At 33.8% G+C, this 19,803-nt stretch overlaps 5 protein-coding genes across 5 annotated transcripts; all 5 read right to left on the reverse strand.

Annotated features, from left to right (window-relative positions):
• Positions 1-398: 398 nt before the first annotated feature.
• On the reverse strand, positions 399-1,154 carry SAPINGB_P001848 (uncharacterized protein; the record flags this gene model as incomplete). The annotated part of the gene is made up of 1 exon (XM_031996568.1): positions 399-1,154. One exon carries the CDS (start codon positions 1,152-1,154, stop codon positions 399-401), a length of 756 nt encoding a protein of 251 aa, XP_031852459.1.
• A 1,762-nt stretch (positions 1,155-2,916) lies between these two features.
• SAPINGB_P001849 (uncharacterized protein) lies at positions 2,917-4,206 on the reverse strand (the record flags this gene model as incomplete). Its single annotated transcript, XM_031996569.1, has 1 exon — positions 2,917-4,206. One exon carries the CDS (start codon positions 4,204-4,206, stop codon positions 2,917-2,919), a length of 1,290 nt encoding a protein of 429 aa, XP_031852460.1.
• Positions 4,207-6,095: 1,889 nt separating this feature from the next.
• On the reverse strand, positions 6,096-9,932 carry SAPINGB_P001850 (uncharacterized protein; the record flags this gene model as incomplete). Its single annotated transcript, XM_031996570.1, has 1 exon — positions 6,096-9,932. The coding sequence occupies one exon, from the start codon at positions 9,930-9,932 to the stop codon at positions 6,096-6,098; it is 3,837 nt and encodes a 1,278-aa protein (XP_031852461.1).
• A 5,127-nt stretch (positions 9,933-15,059) lies between these two features.
• On the reverse strand, positions 15,060-16,308 carry SAPINGB_P001851 (uncharacterized protein; the record flags this gene model as incomplete). Its single annotated transcript, XM_031996571.1, has 2 exons — positions 15,060-16,054; positions 16,263-16,308. 2 exons carry the CDS (start codon positions 16,306-16,308, stop codon positions 15,060-15,062), a joined length of 1,041 nt encoding a protein of 346 aa, XP_031852462.1.
• Positions 16,309-16,854: 546 nt separating this feature from the next.
• SAPINGB_P001852 (uncharacterized protein) lies at positions 16,855-18,022 on the reverse strand (the record flags this gene model as incomplete). The annotated part of the gene is made up of 2 exons (XM_031996572.1): positions 16,855-17,778; positions 17,849-18,022. 2 exons carry the CDS (start codon positions 18,020-18,022, stop codon positions 16,855-16,857), a joined length of 1,098 nt encoding a protein of 365 aa, XP_031852463.1.
• Positions 18,023-19,803: the final 1,781 nt, after the last annotated feature.

The raw sequence follows: 19,803 nt of genomic DNA on the forward strand, positions 1-19,803 counted from the left end.
TGAAATTTGATGTGACGCTGTGGCCAGCAAATCTCAACTAAAGCCGTTCCACCATTTCCAAAAAAGGTAAAATAAAAAAAAAAAAATTACCCACAAAGGAGGCCTTCGTCTTTCACATTTACACACAAAAAAAGGGGGGGGTGTACCTAAAAAAGGCCCAAAACAATGCACGGCTGGTACTATAAAAAAACTTGGTTCGTGAACCCAATACGATATATACGATCAACACGGCTGTGTATACACGGCTGCTAAGCATTCTTAACACGAGCTATACGACAATGCACGGCTATACAAATAATCATACAATTTTGGGTTGAAATATAAACAATCATCAACTCTATCGTTTGATTTAAATATAAATATAAAAATAAATATAAACTAATATACAACAACATTCATTAAATCCAACCATTAAACTCGAAATCGGAAAAACCATCCGTTGAATAGTACATATATACATCCCGAGCATATCTATTTGATTCATAAGGAGGCAATCTATGAAATTGTCGTCGTAATGCTAGGTCAAATAGAAAATAATCACTAGTATCCCTAAGCTTAAGACAGTGAGGAAGTTGCATAAAAAAATCGGTTAAGGGATTTTCACGTTCTGTAAGATTCAAGAAAACTTGCTTCAAAGAGGATTCCTCACACAACATACGGAACAACTGAAAAGAAAATATACCACTCATAGAAACTTTCACCTTCAAATATTCCAATTTTGTGAGCTCTTTTTTAATGTTGAAAAACAAGGCTTCGCTAAAACAGTACTCAATAAAGTTCTCAATCATATCTTCTGTTGACAGGTTTTCTATCGTTTTATTTGGATCAATTATAGACCCTATAAGCTCTTTAATCACCAAGGTGTCGCACGATATACTGTCCCAAGAAGAGTAAATCATATTCATTGTACGGTAAAACTTTAGAAACAAAACGTCGTTCTCAAACATGTTAAAATGGTCCCTCTTATTAACAGCATATGAACCATATCTTGGCTTGAGCCGGTTTCGGGAAATAACCTCCTTAGCTAACTCAAGTAGCACACTTGGATTATCAATTGATTCTGGAGAACTAAGATAAGTACGACATGTTTCAACCGTAAAGGGGCGACAAATCTCGATGGTGTCATTAAAAGATTCTGGTAGTAAAATTTGCATGCGCTTTAAATTGCTCAAGTATTTAAAAGATGAAAAAAACGTTCTGAATTGAGTCATAAAATAATGGTTTGTATTATTTTTAAACAAAAGATTCAAATATGTTACAGATTTTAATGTTTCTTCTGACGAAAATAATTTGCTTTCAAGTGTATTTGTGATAGACAAATTATAGTTTGTCAAATCCGGGAAATTAAAAACTGAAAATAAATCACAAAACAAACTCCATGATACAACAGCAAATTCAATTTTATGAATGTTGTACACTTTCCGTATAAAGTTTGCAGCTGAAAGTCCATTGTCTGAATTATTGTTTCGGTTCCTGATATTCTCTACTCGTAAGCTAACTGTAATTTTCACATTCTTGGGGAAAACAGCCTCTGAAATCGAAAGAAACGACTTTTCGACATAAAAAGTATTCATCTGAGTGTCACGAAACCAAAGAATCCCTTCCACATTGATTGATTTAAGATTCGACCATTGTTTTAAGGTATCCTTATTGAAAACTGTTTTAAAATTAAACGGAGGCTCGTAAAGCCTTGATATTAAAGATAATGTCTTTATACTATTAAAAATGTCGTGTTTTTTAACTGCAAGAAGCCCAATGGGATTTGTGCGAACATATTGAAATAGAAAGTTTTTAACTTCATCACCACACAAACGTTCCAAGTCTAAAAGATTGTTAAATCGTGTCTTCAGGTTAATTTTAAGTTTTACATTAGGCAAGGTAAAAAACGACTTGTATAAATTTGAATGGATTATTACAGGAATATCATCAATCGTTATATCAAAGTGACCTCTAACAATTGTTATCCGATTTAAACAGGGGTATTTTGTGATATCAAGTAAAGGTTGATTCCTTTGGCCCTCCCAAAAATCACGTGCTTGAAGAGATAACTGCCGGACATAGGTAGGTATAAACCAACTATATTTTTCAGGGTTGGTTAAAACATTCATTGAAATTCTGACATTGGTTGGATAATGATTTGAATCAAAATAGGTTTGTGCATGTTTTTGCGAAAGGCGCCGATAAACAGGTTGAACCGTTTGGCATGTTTGACTGATATCAAGTTGTTCTTTTTGTGTTAAGTACTCTCCAATTGAAAAATGAATGTCATTCGGAAGGTCGATAAATGATAAAACCATCTTTTAAATTAACCCCCTTACAAGTAAAAAAAGAAGAAATATTGCTGAATTACTATTAAATTTATACAACGTTTTAAATAGGTATATATATAAGATAAAGGGTAAAGGGTAAAGTGTAAGAAAGAAAAATGACAGATTTCTTTTTTTTTTTTTATTATATATTTGTTACATTACAAATATATTTTCCCCACTCAGTTTAACTCCAAAGTGATAGTAAATAAGCCGGCTGAATAGACATCTATGTTGCTTCTTGTGACTTCTCCCCGTAGGAAAACTATGTGTATCTTGTAATTTCTTTTGGTCTCGCACACAAGAACCTAATAGTGTAGTAGTGTTGAGATGTGTGGAGTAGTGCACATACTCGGCATATCCCGCTGTTACCAACCAGAACTTGCTGTGGTCTGGCTTGGGCCAAAATAATTTACTGGCCACCAAAGTCACTATCGATAGCACAGATCAATGACCATAATGCTTACATCAATGCCCCTTAATGATATATTTCGTGTAAACTTCACGATTGGAGATAATCAGATGTCATGTGACTTATCAAAAAAAATTGTTCAATTATGTGATTGACTGCTGTTTTAAGAAAGATTCGCTCTTTTTTTTTTTTTCTTTTTTAATACCAACCATTGAAACTAGCTTTACTAATGTCATTGTTTTGGTACAGCAATAGAAGATAATCGCTTGAGTCAAAGACATATTTTTGCTTACTACCAACATCAATCAAAGAAATATATCTTGTTTTAGCACCCCCGTCTATTGCGGCGTTGAAAAAGGACTCCTGTTGATACGGATAAAACGAAATGGCGTTTGAAATAATTCCATTATTCTGCAGCGATATCTGATTATCTTCCATGTATACAAGAACTTGCTTCAAAAATTTCAAGCGGTTTATAGAGTGTTCAAAATGAACAGAGGGGAAGAATCGGTAAGAATGGCATATTATGAAAATATGCTCAACATGGGTCAAGTTTTCTCCAATCAAATAAAAAAAAGATTCCAAGAAACAAAGTTGATTTAAGGATTTGCTTGACGAATCAATAAACGAATCTTGGAATGGATTAATTATGCTTTCAATTAACTTATTGATACCTGCTTCATCGCTGTTGCTAAAAACTGTGTTTGCTACTTCCCCAAGGAACTCATGATTGAAGATTTTTTCTTGCTTAATATAATAAAAAGCTGAAAGTTTTCTCATGTACTCATAATAGGAATTTTTTTCTGGAACTTGGATTTCAGGCATATTGATAGATAAACGGATAACGTTTGGTAGGTTTGTAAAAGCCTTAGGAGAAGTACCTTGTAAAACTTGATTGATTGCTCTAAAGTTAATTTCTAAAGACTTAACATTATTCAAGAAATTATTTTGTGCCGTCCGTGTATGAGACAGCTTTTCCATGCCTAAGTGGGTATATTGCAAGTCTGGGAAGTTAAATGAACTCATTAGATCTTGGAACTCATCAAGATCAGTGTTGGAAATAAACATTTCTGTAACATTGGGGATGGTAAAACCTGTTGTGCGTCGCATGTTTGGTAACTGGCTAAAAACGTTATCGACATGACGAATAAACAAGTGGAGTGAAAGGGACTCGACAGGAGGGAAATGGGCCTCGGTTAAAGAGAAAAACGAGTTTTCAATGTTCCATTGATTGGGAGAAACAGGATTGTAAGAAAAATGGTGCTTGATCTCTATTATTTTAAGGTTTTTCCAATGTTTCTGTGTCCAAGAATTGAAAAGGATTTTATAAAATGGAGCTGAAAAAATGTTTCCAAGAGACAAATGTTTTGTGTTTTGGAAAAGTTGATGGTTAATTCTAGAATGGGGAGAAATATCAATGATTTTAAGTCTTTGTATACTAAATCTTTGAACTTCCCAGTTGCTGATGGAGGTATCGTAAAAGGACATTTCAACTAAAGAGTTGATATAAAATCGAGTGTTGGGGGAAATTAAAAACAAAAGCCTATCATAAAGTTTTGAATCGATTATCCTCAATATATGCGCACATGAAAACCGGTATGGCTCAATAGATATTTTTTTTAAACAACAGTAGATAGCAGCTTCTTTATTTTGTAATGTTCGGAATTGTGTGTGTCTTTTTTCAATAAAATTGTAAAGTCCAATCATAACTTCTTTAACAAAAGAAGGCCGGAACCACTCGTAATTTTGAGGATTAAGCAATATTTCCAATGGAATTTCTCTATATTGTTTTTTCGAATCAAGGTTTGTATTTGGTAAGTTGTTGATAGAAACAGAAAGACGTTTGAAAGAATTTCGCCTATATACTTCTTGGGTCCGAGTGCAGAGTTGACTAACATTTTGACATTCTCCAGGAGTTAAAAATTCTGCTATGCACCAGTGTATTTCTGGAGATAATGAAGAAAATGAGCTCATTGGTTATTGGTATAAACTAATCTTGTGAAAAAAAAAAAAAAAAAAAAGAGAGAAAAAGAGAGAAAAATATAAATGAAAAAAAAATATAAATATAGCCAGTATCAAGAGGAGTATATAAAGGATAGCAATTTAATCAAAATGAAATGTTTAATTAAAAATCATAACACATAAATTAAAAAAAATAAAAAAAAATGAAAGTTTTTGGAATAATTATTAGTTTTTTTTTTCTTTATGAATCTGATTTTTTTTTTAATCTTTAATGAATTTTGTACTCTAAGGTTAGTTGTCAAAAAAAAAAAAAAAATATGAATTATTATTGTTATTTTTTAGAATAATAAGAATAAAAACAACATTTTTTTATATTTTTAAAAATTAAAATTAAGATTAAGATTAATTTTTTAATAAATTATTTAATTGATTTTTATAAATATGACAAAAAAGAAAACTCAATTTAAGCCCTTGTTTGTTTGTTTGTTTGTTTTTATTCAAGGGTTATAGAATTATATAACATCAGCATCTGCGCTATCCTTCTTGTCCATACTATATATCTTTTCATTTTCATAATAAATTTTTAATTTTGCCTTCAACATTTCAATTTCAGCCCAAAACTATTGAGTTTTTATGTTTTTTAGTTCACAGCCTATTTATTGATCTTTTTGACTTGAATGTCAAGGGTTGTATAGTGTAGTGGTGAGCACATCGGATTTTGATTCCGGTAACCCCGGTTCGATCCCGGGTACGACCTAATTTTTTTTCTTTTTAAACCCATTTCATTAAAACCAATTCTTTGTTGATAATATTGAAACTGAGCTTATTTCTTAAAGCTTAATCCTTGGCTAAGCCAATGTGTGCAGGTACAAAAGACTAAAAATAAATACTAAATTTTTGTGATTTTTTTTTTGTTGTCTGTCTTTTATATAGAATTTAATGCAAGAAGGGCGATCTCGAGGTTTTCATTAGATTTCTTCTTCTTTTTTTTTTGTTTGTAATAGGAACGAAATTCATGTAGTTAAATGTGATAAACTCTTTTCATGAAATGTTGTTTGTATTGACATATTTTAGAATAATAGGGGGGGAAGCCTCTAATTGATCACTAAAAGCCCCCTTTAGAAGTTTGTAAAACTTGATGATTTTGGGTAGATTCGGGAAATGTTTTGTTCTACATTTGATTATGAATGTGTTTGTAAATTAATGTAACAGTGAGAAAAAAAAAGCAATTTCACAAAGTAAAATAAAGTCTTGAAATTATCTGAACTGGTTATTTCTGAGACTTTTAAAAAAAATTGAATGAAATTGATTAAACCCCAAAAAAATAAATTTATATTTTTTTTTTCTTCTTTAAAATACAAATAAATGATGTTTGTACGATTATATATAGTTCTTTGTGTTTTTTTTTTTTTGTTTCATGCACTCACACTGTGAATCCAAAACTCAGCACCGCTGGACCCAACATCACGACGTTTTTTGTATGCCCTACTCAAGAGAATACCCACCTCGTGCGATTTTTTCTGAGTAATTTCAAACACTGATAACTTTTCTGTTAGAGTGCGTTCGAGAGCCTCTCGTCTAATCACAGACAACGATGAGGACTCTGGCCGCGGCTCTGGGTCATTGGTAGTTTTTGCATTAGATTTGCTGGAAAGAGATTTGACAGAAGAAGAATATACTGAACCAGAAGAAGCTGTGGAAGGTCTAGAATCAAAGGGCTCAGGAATGATGAGGGTTTCAGCAAACCGCTTAAACCCATTTTGCTTGCGCTTGCGTTCAGCTTCTTCTTCCTGTTGGATTTCCTTTTGGATAGCCCTTTTCAGACCTTCAATTTCCTTTCTTAATCCACGGACATCATCTTCTAGCTTTCTTTTTTCTGAAAGAAGCTTTTCTGCTCTGTCTTTCTCCAGCTCCTCGTTGCTTGTAGTCTGTTCTGTTTTTTGTTGGAACCAAGCTTTGCGGTTTTTTTCCCGCTCCTCCTTTTCCCGTTCAGCCTCCTGTTGGATTCGCCGTCGATGCTCGTCAATATCTCGCTGCCTGTTCCCACGTTTGGGTGGGATGAATGGCGCTTTGGCGTTGTCTGCTAAAGACTCTGAGTCGAAATATTGCTCCAGCAAGGGGTCCTGTTCCCAATTGACGGAAATGTCGCCACGCACACTGGATAGGGGAATGGTGGGCAAACTGTTTTTGTGTACAGGTTTGCGCATTAAACTTCCGTTCCGCGAGGGGTCATTCCCACAAGAAGAAAAGGAAGAAGTAGCCGGGCGCGGCTGTTGCTGTAGAAGCCCCGACATGCTTATTTGTTTGTTAAGTGTTTTGGACTCGGGCGTGGATGCGGCGCGACGTTTAAATAAACGAGAGATGGGCGACTTGAGTGTCTTTTTAAAAGAATCTTCACGAGTGTCACTCAATAGATGCTGTTGTTGTAGTTGCTGAGATTGTTGTGTCATTTCTGAAGCCACGAGAGAAGTTGAAGGAGAGGTTACTGGCAGAATGGACATTGATGAGGAATATATAATGTGAGAAGAGGCAGAAGCAGTGTGGCTGTGGTGGTGAGACCCGTCCAGAGACATGCGTCCAGGGAGTGGTGCCGAGACATCCCGCGAATGTGCATATGTTTGTCGCAGTGGCTGACCTAGTTTTGAACTCAGATCAAGACCAAGACCAACCATATGATTTGTTTCTGTAATGGTTGAAGAAGGTGGTTGTGTAGAAGGAGGAACAGAGCCCTCAGGGATGGTGGAGTATGGAATGCTATGTTCTTCAAGAGCACGCACTTTTGAATCAGAGCTTGAGTACTTGTGCAAAAATGACTTGGAAAATGCTCTGATGTGACGGACGGCAGAAGAAGCTGTGTTGTTAGAATTTGAAGAGGTTGAAGAAGTTGAAGAGGATGTTGCTGGTGCATTTGCAGTTGCGTAATAGCCAGAAAGATCAGTGACTGGGGTAATGTCTGCGACATTTGGTGTAGCAAGGTTGTACATGCTACGGGAAGCCATTAGGCGGTGTTCAACCTTATTCATGTTGGAACGCTTAGTGTGAACCGAGTTACGAGAAGATGCTTGGGAAGTTTGGTCAAAAGCCAGGAGAGGGGATTCAGCTGGTGAAAGTAACGAGATTCCTGAGAATGAGAGTCTGTGGGAAGGCCGATCTTGTCTTCGGCGAAGAGGAGTAGGCGAAGTTGCGGTTAGTGGAGATAAAGTGATGCCATCGGATCCAGAGGAGGATTTCTTGTTGGTTTTATAGTCCCCAAAGTCGGCGATTTCAAAAGACCCTAGACTAGATATGGAACGTGTGTTGGCATTATGTCGACGCTTGACGACATTTGATGTTTGAATAGAGTCTGCGACGGCCAGTGTGTCAGCAACAGAAACAGAAACAGCTGGCAGTTTAGGGTCCTCAGATAAAGAAACATTCTCTGTTTGAGTACTTCCAGTTATCAGTGTAAATGACTGCGGCGGTGATGTAGCAGTGACAGTGACCTGTGGAGTTTTGGATAGATCGGCCTTACCCTTTGAGATTGGTGGTGATGGTGGAAGAATAAGTGAGGTAGCGGCAAAGTCGTCGCTCAAAAGGTCAGATCCTAGTGACTCCAATATTGGAGACGATGATTCAGATTCATTTGAGTGTAATATCGAAGGTTCCGGAGAGGGAGAGGGCGATGGCGGTGCTCGGTACACACGAGTGGAACTGGTAGAGGTTGAATTTGGAGTAGGGTTGGAAGAGGATGATGATGATGATGATGATGGTTTGTTGTTGTTGCATTTTGTAGGCGCCTGCGCCAGTGGAGATTCTGATGGTGATGTTTTTGTTTTTGTTGCAATAGCGGTGTTTTTATCCAGGGGCTGCTGTGTTGCTGTGGGCACAAGACCCACCACCCCTCCTGTCACCGCCATTGTTCCCATCACCACTGAAATCCCCGCTCGCAGACCATTACCACCACCACCACCACCACCTGATGAGCCTGGAATTTCGTGCACATTTGCAACATCAGACAAAGACCCATTTGCAGTGTGGAAAGAGCTGGCATCGGTGTCCGGGGTTCCATCCGCGGAGATCTGCTGTAAAGATGTTACGCCTGTAAAAATAGAAGACGTGAATGATGACGAAGATTTTTGCCGCTGCGGCTTCTTTTGCAGGGCTAGTGAAGACACAGCCCCCCCATGTGTGTTGGTGGTAGTAGTGGTGGCCGCGTGATTATGGTATTTAGTGACAGTCAACGGCGCGTCCACCGAGCTAAAAGTCGATATGGACGACGAAAGCGGAGACGTATTATTGGAGGAGCTTACAGACGATCTTCGAGTAGTTGAAGAAGCGGATGATGCTGAGGAGTGTGGGTGTGGGTGTGGGTGTGACTCGGGAGATTTTGAGCCTGGCTGGCTGGTTTCTGGAACCGTCAAAGTGTCGCTGTTAGACCGTGGAAGTGTAGATTTAAGAGAAAAAAGCTCTTCGTCCTCTTCGGAAACTACAACGGCGGAGGCTGGGCGAAACAGACTACGTGCAAAAGTCAGCGAGTTTCCAATACGGCGGGGGAGAGATCCTGTACGTGCGACAACGGCTGGCAATGGGGTCACAGAGGTAGAAATGAAGTTCAACGCACTGGTACTATTACTGGCGAGAACATTGGAACTTGAAGTGGAAATGTTTGTTGTAGAGATGATGCCGGTTGCCAAAGTACAAGTGCTTCCTGTGGTACTTCCATAGTGTCTAGGGAAGATTCCAGATCCGGACATGCTACTTCGTCTGCTATTGCTCCAACTGCTGGAGCTAAGCTGAATGCTGTAAAAATCCACATCGTCGTCATCATCATCATCTTCTTCTTGTTCGATGTTATTGTCATTGTCATCATCATTATTGATTGTTCTGCTGTCGTTTTTTAAGTCTGCAAAGTTGCGACTGTCAAAAGTCCTACTACGACTGATGGAACGGTAGCTGCTACTTGCATGGATGTGACTGTCATTGTCGCTGTCACTGTCTCCACTGAAAATATCGAGGAATTCGTCTGGATGTGATTGATGTGAAGGGATAGTAGAAACTTCAAAGGATGTATGGAAAGAACTTTCTGAAAGAATGGGTGAAGAAAGTTGAGATGAAGATGCAAGAGAAATGGTTGGAGAAGGTGATGATACTGAAGGATCTGCTGCTGTCTTGTTGATGGTTGTTGTGTTGTAGCACCATTTGTCTTCATCTTCATCTTCATTCATGACTAGGCGGATTGCAGCGCCTACACAGTCGAGCCGCTGGACAATCATCGTTAAGAGGTTGTCAGCAGCACAAAGAATGAAAAGAGGGTTTGTATTTTTTTGTTTTTGAATTTAAAATTCTTGTATTTATAAAAAAAAAAAAAAAAACGTAAGTTTTTGAAAGACAAAAGGAATGAAGAAAGGGGGGGGTGAGGATAAAAATTATTTTTATTATATAAATTAAAAAAAAAAAAAAATGAGCGAAACAGGTTTATATATATATGTGTGGACAAAAATAGATTTCATCTATAGACTGGACGGACATAATTATTATTATTATTATTTTTTACTGCGTTTTTTTTTTTAAACAAATCTTCAATCAACTTACAAAAAAAAAAAAATTTTTTTACTCTACAAAGTACAAACAGATACATTTAAGGCACTACATCTGCAATAAAATGTTCATTAATATCGATATATATATATATAGGTCCTAAAAATAAAACGGCCATTTTGTGGAAAATACTCTTTTTTTTTTTCTCTAAGACTGATTCTTAGTTGATTATTTCATTCTATATATATATATATATATATATAAACAATGTTGAATTCAATTCTCTTCTGTTTCTGTTTATTTTCACCATTTGTCAAACTCTTTTTTTTTTTCCTCTATTAGATATATATTCAAAAGTTTCTATGGAAAGTAGTGGATAATTGATTGATGAATCTATTCTGTTGATGATTTATATATTTATTGTGCAAATCAAATGAAATAAAATAAATAAATTCCAACGTCCTAAAGCCAAAAATTAAAGAAAGTTTTTTTTTTTTTTTTTTTTTTTTTTTTTTTTTTCTCTCTCTCTTTATGTTATACTTTTTGCATTTTTGGAAAATGTCTTGAACACGCCCTGTTTCACCAACCCAAATGGATTGATCTTTAAAAGCTTTTTATATAAATTTGAACCTTTTATTTTTTGTTTTTTACGTGTTTATTATAACTGTCGCGCTCTATTCTTTATTTTTTTTTTTTTTTGATTCTCTCCTTTTTCACGGAAAATGTTCAAATGATCGACAATCCATCATTCATAATGAAGGAAACCTTTTTTTTTTATTTTATTGTTGTTTATTTTCTTGATGATGATTTAAATGAGATTGAAAAAAAATAAAATAAAATAAAATCTACATCTAACAACACATTGCAATAGATGTTTTTTTTTTCTTTTATTTTTAAATCCCCTTAAGACTTAATTGTATATTGTCCTTTAGACCTTTATAAGCAAAAATGATTATTGCTAAGGATCGAATTTTTTTTTTTTGTACAAAAATGTTTTAAAGAAACTTTTATGAACTTTAAAACTTTAAAATCCTTTTTAAGGTAATGATGGATTGTGAGGGTTGTTAAGAAAATGGGCTGAATCAAAGATCATTTTTAATGTTAAAAGAGCTTATTCAATAGATAGATAGATAGTTAGATAGATAGATAGATAGATAGATAAATGATAATAATAATAATAATAATAATAATAATAATAATAATAAAATAAAAAAAATAAAAAAAGGGTTGAATCTATTTATTTATTCAATTCAAAATAAATGAAAGATTTCATCTTGATCAAACTATGGCTCTTTAATAAAAAAAAAATCCCCATTGAAATCTGTCTTTTGTATATAACCATCTCAAGTTAAAAAATAAAAAATAAAAAAATAAAAAAGGCTCACTCCCGTTTTACCCTTTAAACTACTTTTTCCTCGTTTTTTTTTTTGTTATTTCCCCATTCCTATCATCATTTAAGTTTGTATGTTTCTATTCATGTGATTCAAATCAAACATACTAAATCTACTTTAAATTAAATCAAGATCTTGTTTGTTTGTTTGTGTTTTTGTTTGTTTGGTTGTTCAAAAAAAAAAAAAAGACTCTCTTTCTCTCTCGTGTTTTTTTTTTATGCTCGGTGGTTGAACAACTCCTACATTCCTTTTAGTCTCCACCATCAACACTATTCAGAATGACCCGCATATAGACTAACCCATATATATATATAAATATATAAATATATAAATATATAAATATATAAATACTCCTTTGCTCCTTGTTTAAAGCATATAAAGACAACGGTTTTTTATTTATATATATTTATATATATAAATTTTAATAACATTAATGACTTTTGATCAAAAAAAAAAAAATTTTTTTTAAACAACTCTGCTTGCTCAAATTTTATTCAATTTTTTTTTTGTTTCTCAAAGTCTTTTTGTCCTTTCTGTTTGCTAGTTTTTTCTTTTTGTTTTTTTTTTTTTTTGTTTTATTCTCCACAATATATGCATTGTTTCCTAATGACGTCAGTGACAATGTTAAAAAAAAAAAACATGGTACCAAGTTCTAAGTCCTATCAATTTTAATGCTCATATTAATTCGTTTTTTTTTCTTTTTTTTTAAAAATATTCTATATAAAACAAAAAAGTATCATCATCTTACTCAAAAAAAAAAAAAGAGATTTTTAAATAAATTATAATTAATTAATAATTTCTTTTTTTTCCTTTTCTTCTCCATATTTATTTTTTTATTTTATTTATTTAATTTAATCTGAAAAAAAAAAAAAAAAAAAAGCCTTTGGTAAATTCCATAAAAAAAAAACTCCCCAAAAACTCAATCTCAACCTAAAGTAAGGAACAGCATAGTTGACAAAGTTTGACTACCTTAAGTTTTTTTTTTTCTAACAAATTTTATTTTGAAAATATCAATCATCTTTCAAATATCAACTTAACTTCATCGTCTCTTTAATGATCATTCATTAATACAAACAAACGTATGCTTTTTTTATTTTTTTTTCTTCGTTCTAAAAGTATCCATTGATTGATATCGTTTTCTACTTTGTTAATTTCAGGTACAAAAAAACAGAAAAAAGTTTTGCCCTGATTTCAAAACTCATCTTAATGTCTTCTCCTTTCCATTCTTTGAAAAAAAAAAAAAAAAAAAAAAAAAAATACGTCAATCCAAAATAGGTTATTTGATTCTTGTTTTTTTTTTTTTTTTATAATTTCAGATTCTTTTTCCTTTCATTTTCCGTAAACTACCCTTCAATTGGCCAATCTTATTTTCTTCTCCTTCTTCATCTTCTTCATCTTCATCTTCATCTTCAACTTATTATTTCTTGTTGTTGAAACATATGTACAAAAACTCTCATTCAATTAAAGTCTTGATAATCTTCCCACTCCACTCTCCACGCAAGCCGTCCTTAAATCTTGTTTTTTTTTTTTTATTTTTTTTTTTTTTTTTTGATCTCACTTTCTATTTGGTCGATCTTTCTTTTAATATATATATAATGATCGGAGATGACAAGATAAACATCTTTCGTTTTAATGTTACACAATTGATCCTACATGATTGACAGAAATCTACGCATCAAGTCTGATATGGGGTCATTTTTTTTTTAAAAAAAATTCCATTGATATTTTTTCTTCCTGTTTTATTCTTTTGCTTTTTTTAAAAAAAAAAAAAAAACTCACAAAATATAATAACCATATCCATCAAACGATTGTGTTCTTTTTTTAGAATTTTTCTTCAAACTTTTGACTGTGATTTGTGTCTGTGCACATTTAAAAAACTCTGTTTTTTTTTCTTCACGTATTTTGTCTTTCCACTATTAGCTTACTTTATATAAACCCAACTCTACATCTAAAGGATCCCTTTTTTCTCATTTCCCAAATACTCTCTTGATTTTTTTTTCTTTTTTTTCCTCAATTACATTTCTTCTTTTTTAATACCCTTATACCCACTCAAGTCTCTTCTTGTACAATCTTTTTTTTTTCTCACATCAAGTAATTTCCGAATGTGGATAATGTACACTAACTAGTTAGCAATGCATAATGCATATTGTGACAGCAATTCAATCAAGAGAGAGAGAGTTATCGAGGCAGGAGGACATTTGTTTCCCCTTTGATGTAACATGGCCTGCATATATATCAATAATATTGCGATTTTGAATGTTATAAACATTAAAGAAAGAAAGAAAAAAAAAAAAAAAAAAAAAAAAAAAAAAAAAAATATTCTTTTGATTTTGTTGTAAAATTTTGAATACTTTTAAAAAAAATATATATTTTATTTTATTTTTTTTACACTTATATAAAGTCTGAAAGCTTTCAAATATTTAAAGATCTTGGCTTCAGTCCTGATTTTTTCCAATAAAATTAGATAATTTTTTTTAATGTTTCTAAAAAAAGAAGAAAAAATAAAAAATAAAGTGCTGGAATTCTAAAGTGCAAAAATATTATGGAGAAAGAATTATATATATATATTTGAAAATCTGGGGATTTGAAGAATAAATGGTGACGATCCCCGGTTCAAATAAGCAAGGCTTACACGAACTGATGAATAACAAAGACACATGTTGATACAAGCAAGTTCTTTTTTTTTCTATTATTTCAATTAGTTAATCTTTCCATTGCGTTTCGTTTCATTTCATTTCGTTTCATTTTAATACTTTTTCTTCAAATAAACACTATTATCACGGCTATTAGTTTTATTCCCGAACCCGTTTGTTTTGTTTTGTTTGTTTGTTTGTTTGTTTGTTTCATGAACCGTCCCCCCAGTTTGTTGCTTCTTTCTAATCCTCTTTGTCTATTGGTATATTTAAAAAGTCTATCTTTTTTTTTTCTTTCTTTCTTATCATAATTCCTTTTAAAAAAATTCCCTCCCATGTTTTTTTTTTTTGTTTCTTGTAACTCTGATCATTACTTCATCATCATCATCATCATACCCCGTCAAGTATATATATACACTTTGTTTTGAAACAAGTATCCTTCTTTTTGCTCTTGATTATATCCTCTAGATCATGCACTCTTTTGATTCTTGTTGAAATTTCTTGTATTAAAAAATTTTTCAAACTAATTATTCCTTTGTGAAATTTGTCATGGGTTGTAAAACATACCACCACCACCACCATCAAGCTTTACATATTTTTCACATCATCATGAAAAAGGAAAAGTCCAACTGGCTATAATTACCTTTTTTTCCAATAAATAGTCAATTGGGTTGTTTTTATTTTTATTCATTAAAAGTCCATTATACCATTACATTAATCTTTCCTTTAATTTATTTCCATTTTTTATCCTTCACTATTTCCCCAGTTTTTTTTTTTTTTTTTTTTTTTTGCATTTATTTCAGCAAATGTCCCTTCATTTTTTTTTTGTTCTTCTTCTTCATGCAGGCAAACTGGCTGCTGCTTGACCATTTCCACCAGCGCCGGCGCCAGCAGCCGCAGAAGACACTCCATATTGCTGCGATGGTATGCTATTGCTACCACTGTTGTTGCTGCCACTACTACTGGCCCCACTGCTACTACTATTTGTAGTTTGGTAATCTGTAAAGTATGGGTGTTGCAGCGCCCGCTTGGCACTCATTCGCATAGCCGGATCATACTGTAAAAAGCTGTGGAGCAGATCGCCCGAATAATCATCAAGACCTGGAACATGGCGCTCGAGTTCACGGCGCTTCCATTGAGGAAAGGTAGTCTTAAAGTTAGGGAGGGTAGTAACACCAGGCCAAATCTCCTCATTGGGGGTGCCTAGAATACGGAAAATGCGGAAAATCTCATCAATTTCAGAGTCACCAGGGAAGAGAGGCTTGCGGGTAATCATTTCGGCAAAAATGCAGCCCACTGACCACATGTCAATGCCCACCGAGTACTGCTTGCCGCCAAGCAAAATTTCTGGAGCACGGTACCATAGGGTGACGACTTCGTGGGTGTATGGCCGCAGGGGGACACCAAAGGCGCGGGCAAGACCAAAGTCTGCAATTTTCAGGTTTCCTTCCTTATCAATGAGAAGGTTTTGGGGTTTCAAGTCTCTGTGGAGAATGCGGTGAGAGTGGCAGTAGCAAATGCCATTGACGAGTTGGGACATGAATCGCTTGATGACATTAGCGTCGAGGCCCTCACCATTACGGATTTTCTCAATGTACTTTTTAAAGTCCATATCGAGGAACTCAAACACAAGGTAGAGCTTTTGAGAGTCTGTGTGGACGATATTATAGAGAGCGACAATATTTTTGTTGCGCATCTCCTTGAGCAGTGAAATCTCACGAATCGCAGTTGATGGCACGCCCTCATCTTCTTCTTCGAGACGGATTTTCTTTAAGGCAACAAGACGGTTGCCGTTTTTAAGATCATGGGCCTTGTAAACAACGCCATAGGTACCTGTTGCAAAGAAAACCCGCCGGAGCAGGTTAGAAAAAGTAAACAAAGGGGATGGATGAAGGAGAAGGGGGAAGAGGGGGGGAGGGTCATTTCTAGTCTTTTGATTCCAAATGATTCCAAATGATTCTGAACAAAGAGAAAGCAAACCACCTTATAGAGAGAAAAAAAAAAAAAAAAAAAAAAAAAAGGAAGAAAGAAAGAAACATACCTTCGCCGACCTTTTCTAGTCTAACGTAATCTTCAATGTCGCCCATGTTTGTGTTGGTATGTAGAGTCTGTTCAAGAGCTGGATAGTAGTTGATAAAGTATAATGAAAAAACAATGGTTTGAAGATTTCTTTTTGACAGGTTTTGTTTCTAGAGAGTCTTCTTCAATTTGATGATTCTAGCTCTAGGTCTGATACTTTAGTATCTAATGCAAAAGGTTTTCTAAATAGTTTGATTTTGAAATATGGTAACTAGTAAAAAAAAAAAAAAAAAAAAAAAAAGAAGAAGATCACAGAAAGACTTTCCAAGAAAGGAGTTGTTGTTTTTTTTTTTTTTTTTTATATAGATATATATATATTTGTTGCAGACAAGGTCCTTGTAACACAATCTTGCACTGACACTTAGCGAGATCGTTTCTTTTTTTAGGCTGTCCGCCTTAGCCGATCCCCTCCCCACCATATTTCAGTCCATTCCAAAGGTTTGACAAAGAGATTCAAGATAGTTAAATGTTCTTATTTTTTTTTTAAAATATATATATATATAAATATATATATATAGTTATATACACTCTGGATAACCTCCTTCCAGTTCAATTTATTCCTCCTTAATGGCCTTGGTCTCTGCAGAAGCCGATTCCTCCTCGGACTTGCCAGCCAAACGAGCAGCCTTTTTAAGAGCACGCTCGCGAATGCCAACGTGCATTCTGTAATTGATGTTGATTACAAACTTACTCCAGACTCCAGGAACAGCATTGATCCACCAGTGAAACAAGGCGTGGGACCAGTATGGCGTCGAGGTGGCGTAACGTTCTTGGGCACCACCGTGCTGAGTACCAGCAAGCTTAAGAGCATAGTGGACAAACTGCTTAGGAGTGGGGATAAGGGCAGAGGAACGACGAACCTTAGACATGGCAGAGGTAACAAGGTAGGAGAGAACAATCTGGACATCAATGTTTTCAGGAGAAAGCTCGCGGGCAAGGGCATTGCTCCAAGCCTGGAGAAAAGCCTTGGATCCTGAGTAGGTAGCAAGTAGTGGGGTCGGGGTAAGACCGGAGAAGGATCCCATAGTAAGAATGAGGCCCTTGCAACCGACACTGGCAGTGGACTCAATGATTTTAGGAGTCACAGCTTGGGTAATTTTAAGAGTAGCAAGGTTATTGACGGTGATAATGTTTTGCAATTCCTCCTGGGAAGTTTCCAAAAAGGGTACAGGGATGGAGTGTGACTGGCCCACATTGTTGATAAGAATAGTAACGTTTTCTGTCGATCGCACAAGTTTTTTGAGTGCCTCGTAGTTCTCGGGCTTATCGGTAGAAGCGTCAAAGGCAAGGTACTTGGTGCCGACCTTGTACTTGGAGGAGACTTCCTCGGAAAGGGCCTTGAGTTTTGCTTCAGTACGAGATACAAGAATGACATTGAGGCCTTTTTTGGCCAATTGGTAGACGTATTCTTTGCCAATGCCGTCAGAAGCGCCAGTGACTACAGCCCAGCATTTTTTCCCGGCGCCGTATTTGCTAAACTGTTGAAAAAGGTTAGAGGAGGAGCATTGATATTGTTTGTTTGGTTGGTTGGTTGGTTGGTATACTTACATCTGTGGGACGGCGGAAAAAGAGATCGCCAATCATGTTGAAATAACTAAGAAAGTTGAGTGTAAAGTGGACAAACCCAATGAATGTCAGGATGCCAAATAAAATCGTGGGCCCACGATGGGCCTCATAGTTTGACTTGATGACGTTTTCAATGTAATCCTCAAGACTATCCATTGTTTAATTTAAGGAATTGGAGTGGTGGTGGTGATGTTGGTGAGGTGTTTAGAAAAAGGAGGGGGGCGGGGAGGAGGAAAGAAAGGGAAAGAGAAGAAGAGTTTTTGTAATTTTTTTTTTTTTTTTTTTCCATAGTAGCGGCCATTTTTTAAGGGCAAATAATTTTGATTGATTGCTGCTGTTGGGGTGGGTCCAAAAGTTATTGGGCGGTGTAGAAAAAAAAAAAAATTTAAATTTATACTAATAATAATGATAATAATGATAGAATAAATAAATAGCTCTCATAAAAAAAATTTTGTTAGATTTGGTAGAGAAAAGGAGTTCTGAGATTTACGCGTAGTTAATACATTGAATATCTTATTAGAATGAAAATGAAGTTTATGAGGGAAAAAAAAAAAAAAAAAAAAAAAGATGAGGGAGAAAGAAAAGAAATTTAAAATAAAATAAAATTAATTAATCAATCAATCAATTAAATAAAAAATCAATGGGTTTAGAAGATCTGATGCAAAGAAAAAAAGAAAAAAAAAGGTAAAGTTTTAACGATGAGAAGCTCATCTATTAATTGATAAAAAAAAAGTTCAACTTTGTAAAAATGGAAGGCAAGTATATAACAAAAAAAACAAATACCTTTTAACTTAACTTAAACGGTATTTTCCCCGCAAAATATGATTGTTTAATTTTTTTTTAGTTTTAAAAGTCAAAAAGTATAGGAGTTTCTTTTTTTTTTTTTTTTTTTTTTTTGCTTGTAAAGATCAGCAGTTCAGTTTCATTAATTTTTAAGACAAGAAAGAAAAGTAAAAAAAAAAAAAAAAAATAAAGAAGAAAAAGTTTAATTGGTGTTTCTCGTTAAACTTGGTTTAAATTTAAATAAATAAAACGGAGATTCCGAAAATCAATAACTAAAAAACATATATTATTAAGCATAACTCCAAGAGCAAAAATATATATATATATATATATATCAAAGATGATGATTTTAGTGAAGCAAGATTTTTCACAGCAAAAAAAAAAAAAAAAAAAAAAAAAAACGAACGGCTTTTCAGATAAACTTTGTGTGCTTTTTGATCTAGGGGGCGTCATTTTTTTTTTTTTTTTTTAAAGGTATATATATTATGATGATAATGTTTGAGTAGATTTTAATTTTTATTATTTTTAATAAAAAAAAAAAAGGGGGGGGGGATATATAAAGAAATTTGAATTGTGAGGATTTCTTCGGAGTTATTTAAAATCTTTAAGAAGAAAAAGGAATAACAAAATCGTCTGATTTTTTTTTGGTATATGTTATGAGCACTGAGATATAATATATGATGCGATTGAAAGGAAATGAAGAATCTGAAAAAAACATCTTTTTTATTTTTGAAATTTTTAATTTTTTTTTTTGACAAAAGTGAAAAGTTATGTATGGGTTGATTTTTTTTTTTATTTATTTTATTTTATTTTATTTTTTATTTTAATTTTTTTTCAGCAATTATTTTTTGAAAAGATTTGATAAACTTTAAAATGAAAATGGATTTTTTCAAACTAAAATCTGTAAAAAAAAAACGCTTTTTTTTCATTGTAATAATGGAAGAGTTTCAATTGATTTCTTAAGGATGTAAGATAATATTTAAGACTTAGGACTTTGTAATTGAATAAAGAACAAAAAAAAAAAAAAAAAAAGAGAAAAAAAAAATCACTGGAGACAACAGTGAATAATATCTTTTTTCCAGATATCATTTTGAATTATATCACGTAAGTTACCTTTTTTTTTTTTTTTTTTTTTTATCTTATGCTTATATGCT

Source organism: Magnusiomyces paraingens (genome assembly GCF_902498895.1).
Source record: "Magnusiomyces paraingens strain CBS 517.90 genome assembly, contig: contig2, whole genome shotgun sequence".
In the NCBI taxonomy this organism is placed as follows: Eukaryota; Fungi; Ascomycota; class Dipodascomycetes; order Dipodascales; family Dipodascaceae; genus Magnusiomyces; species Magnusiomyces paraingens.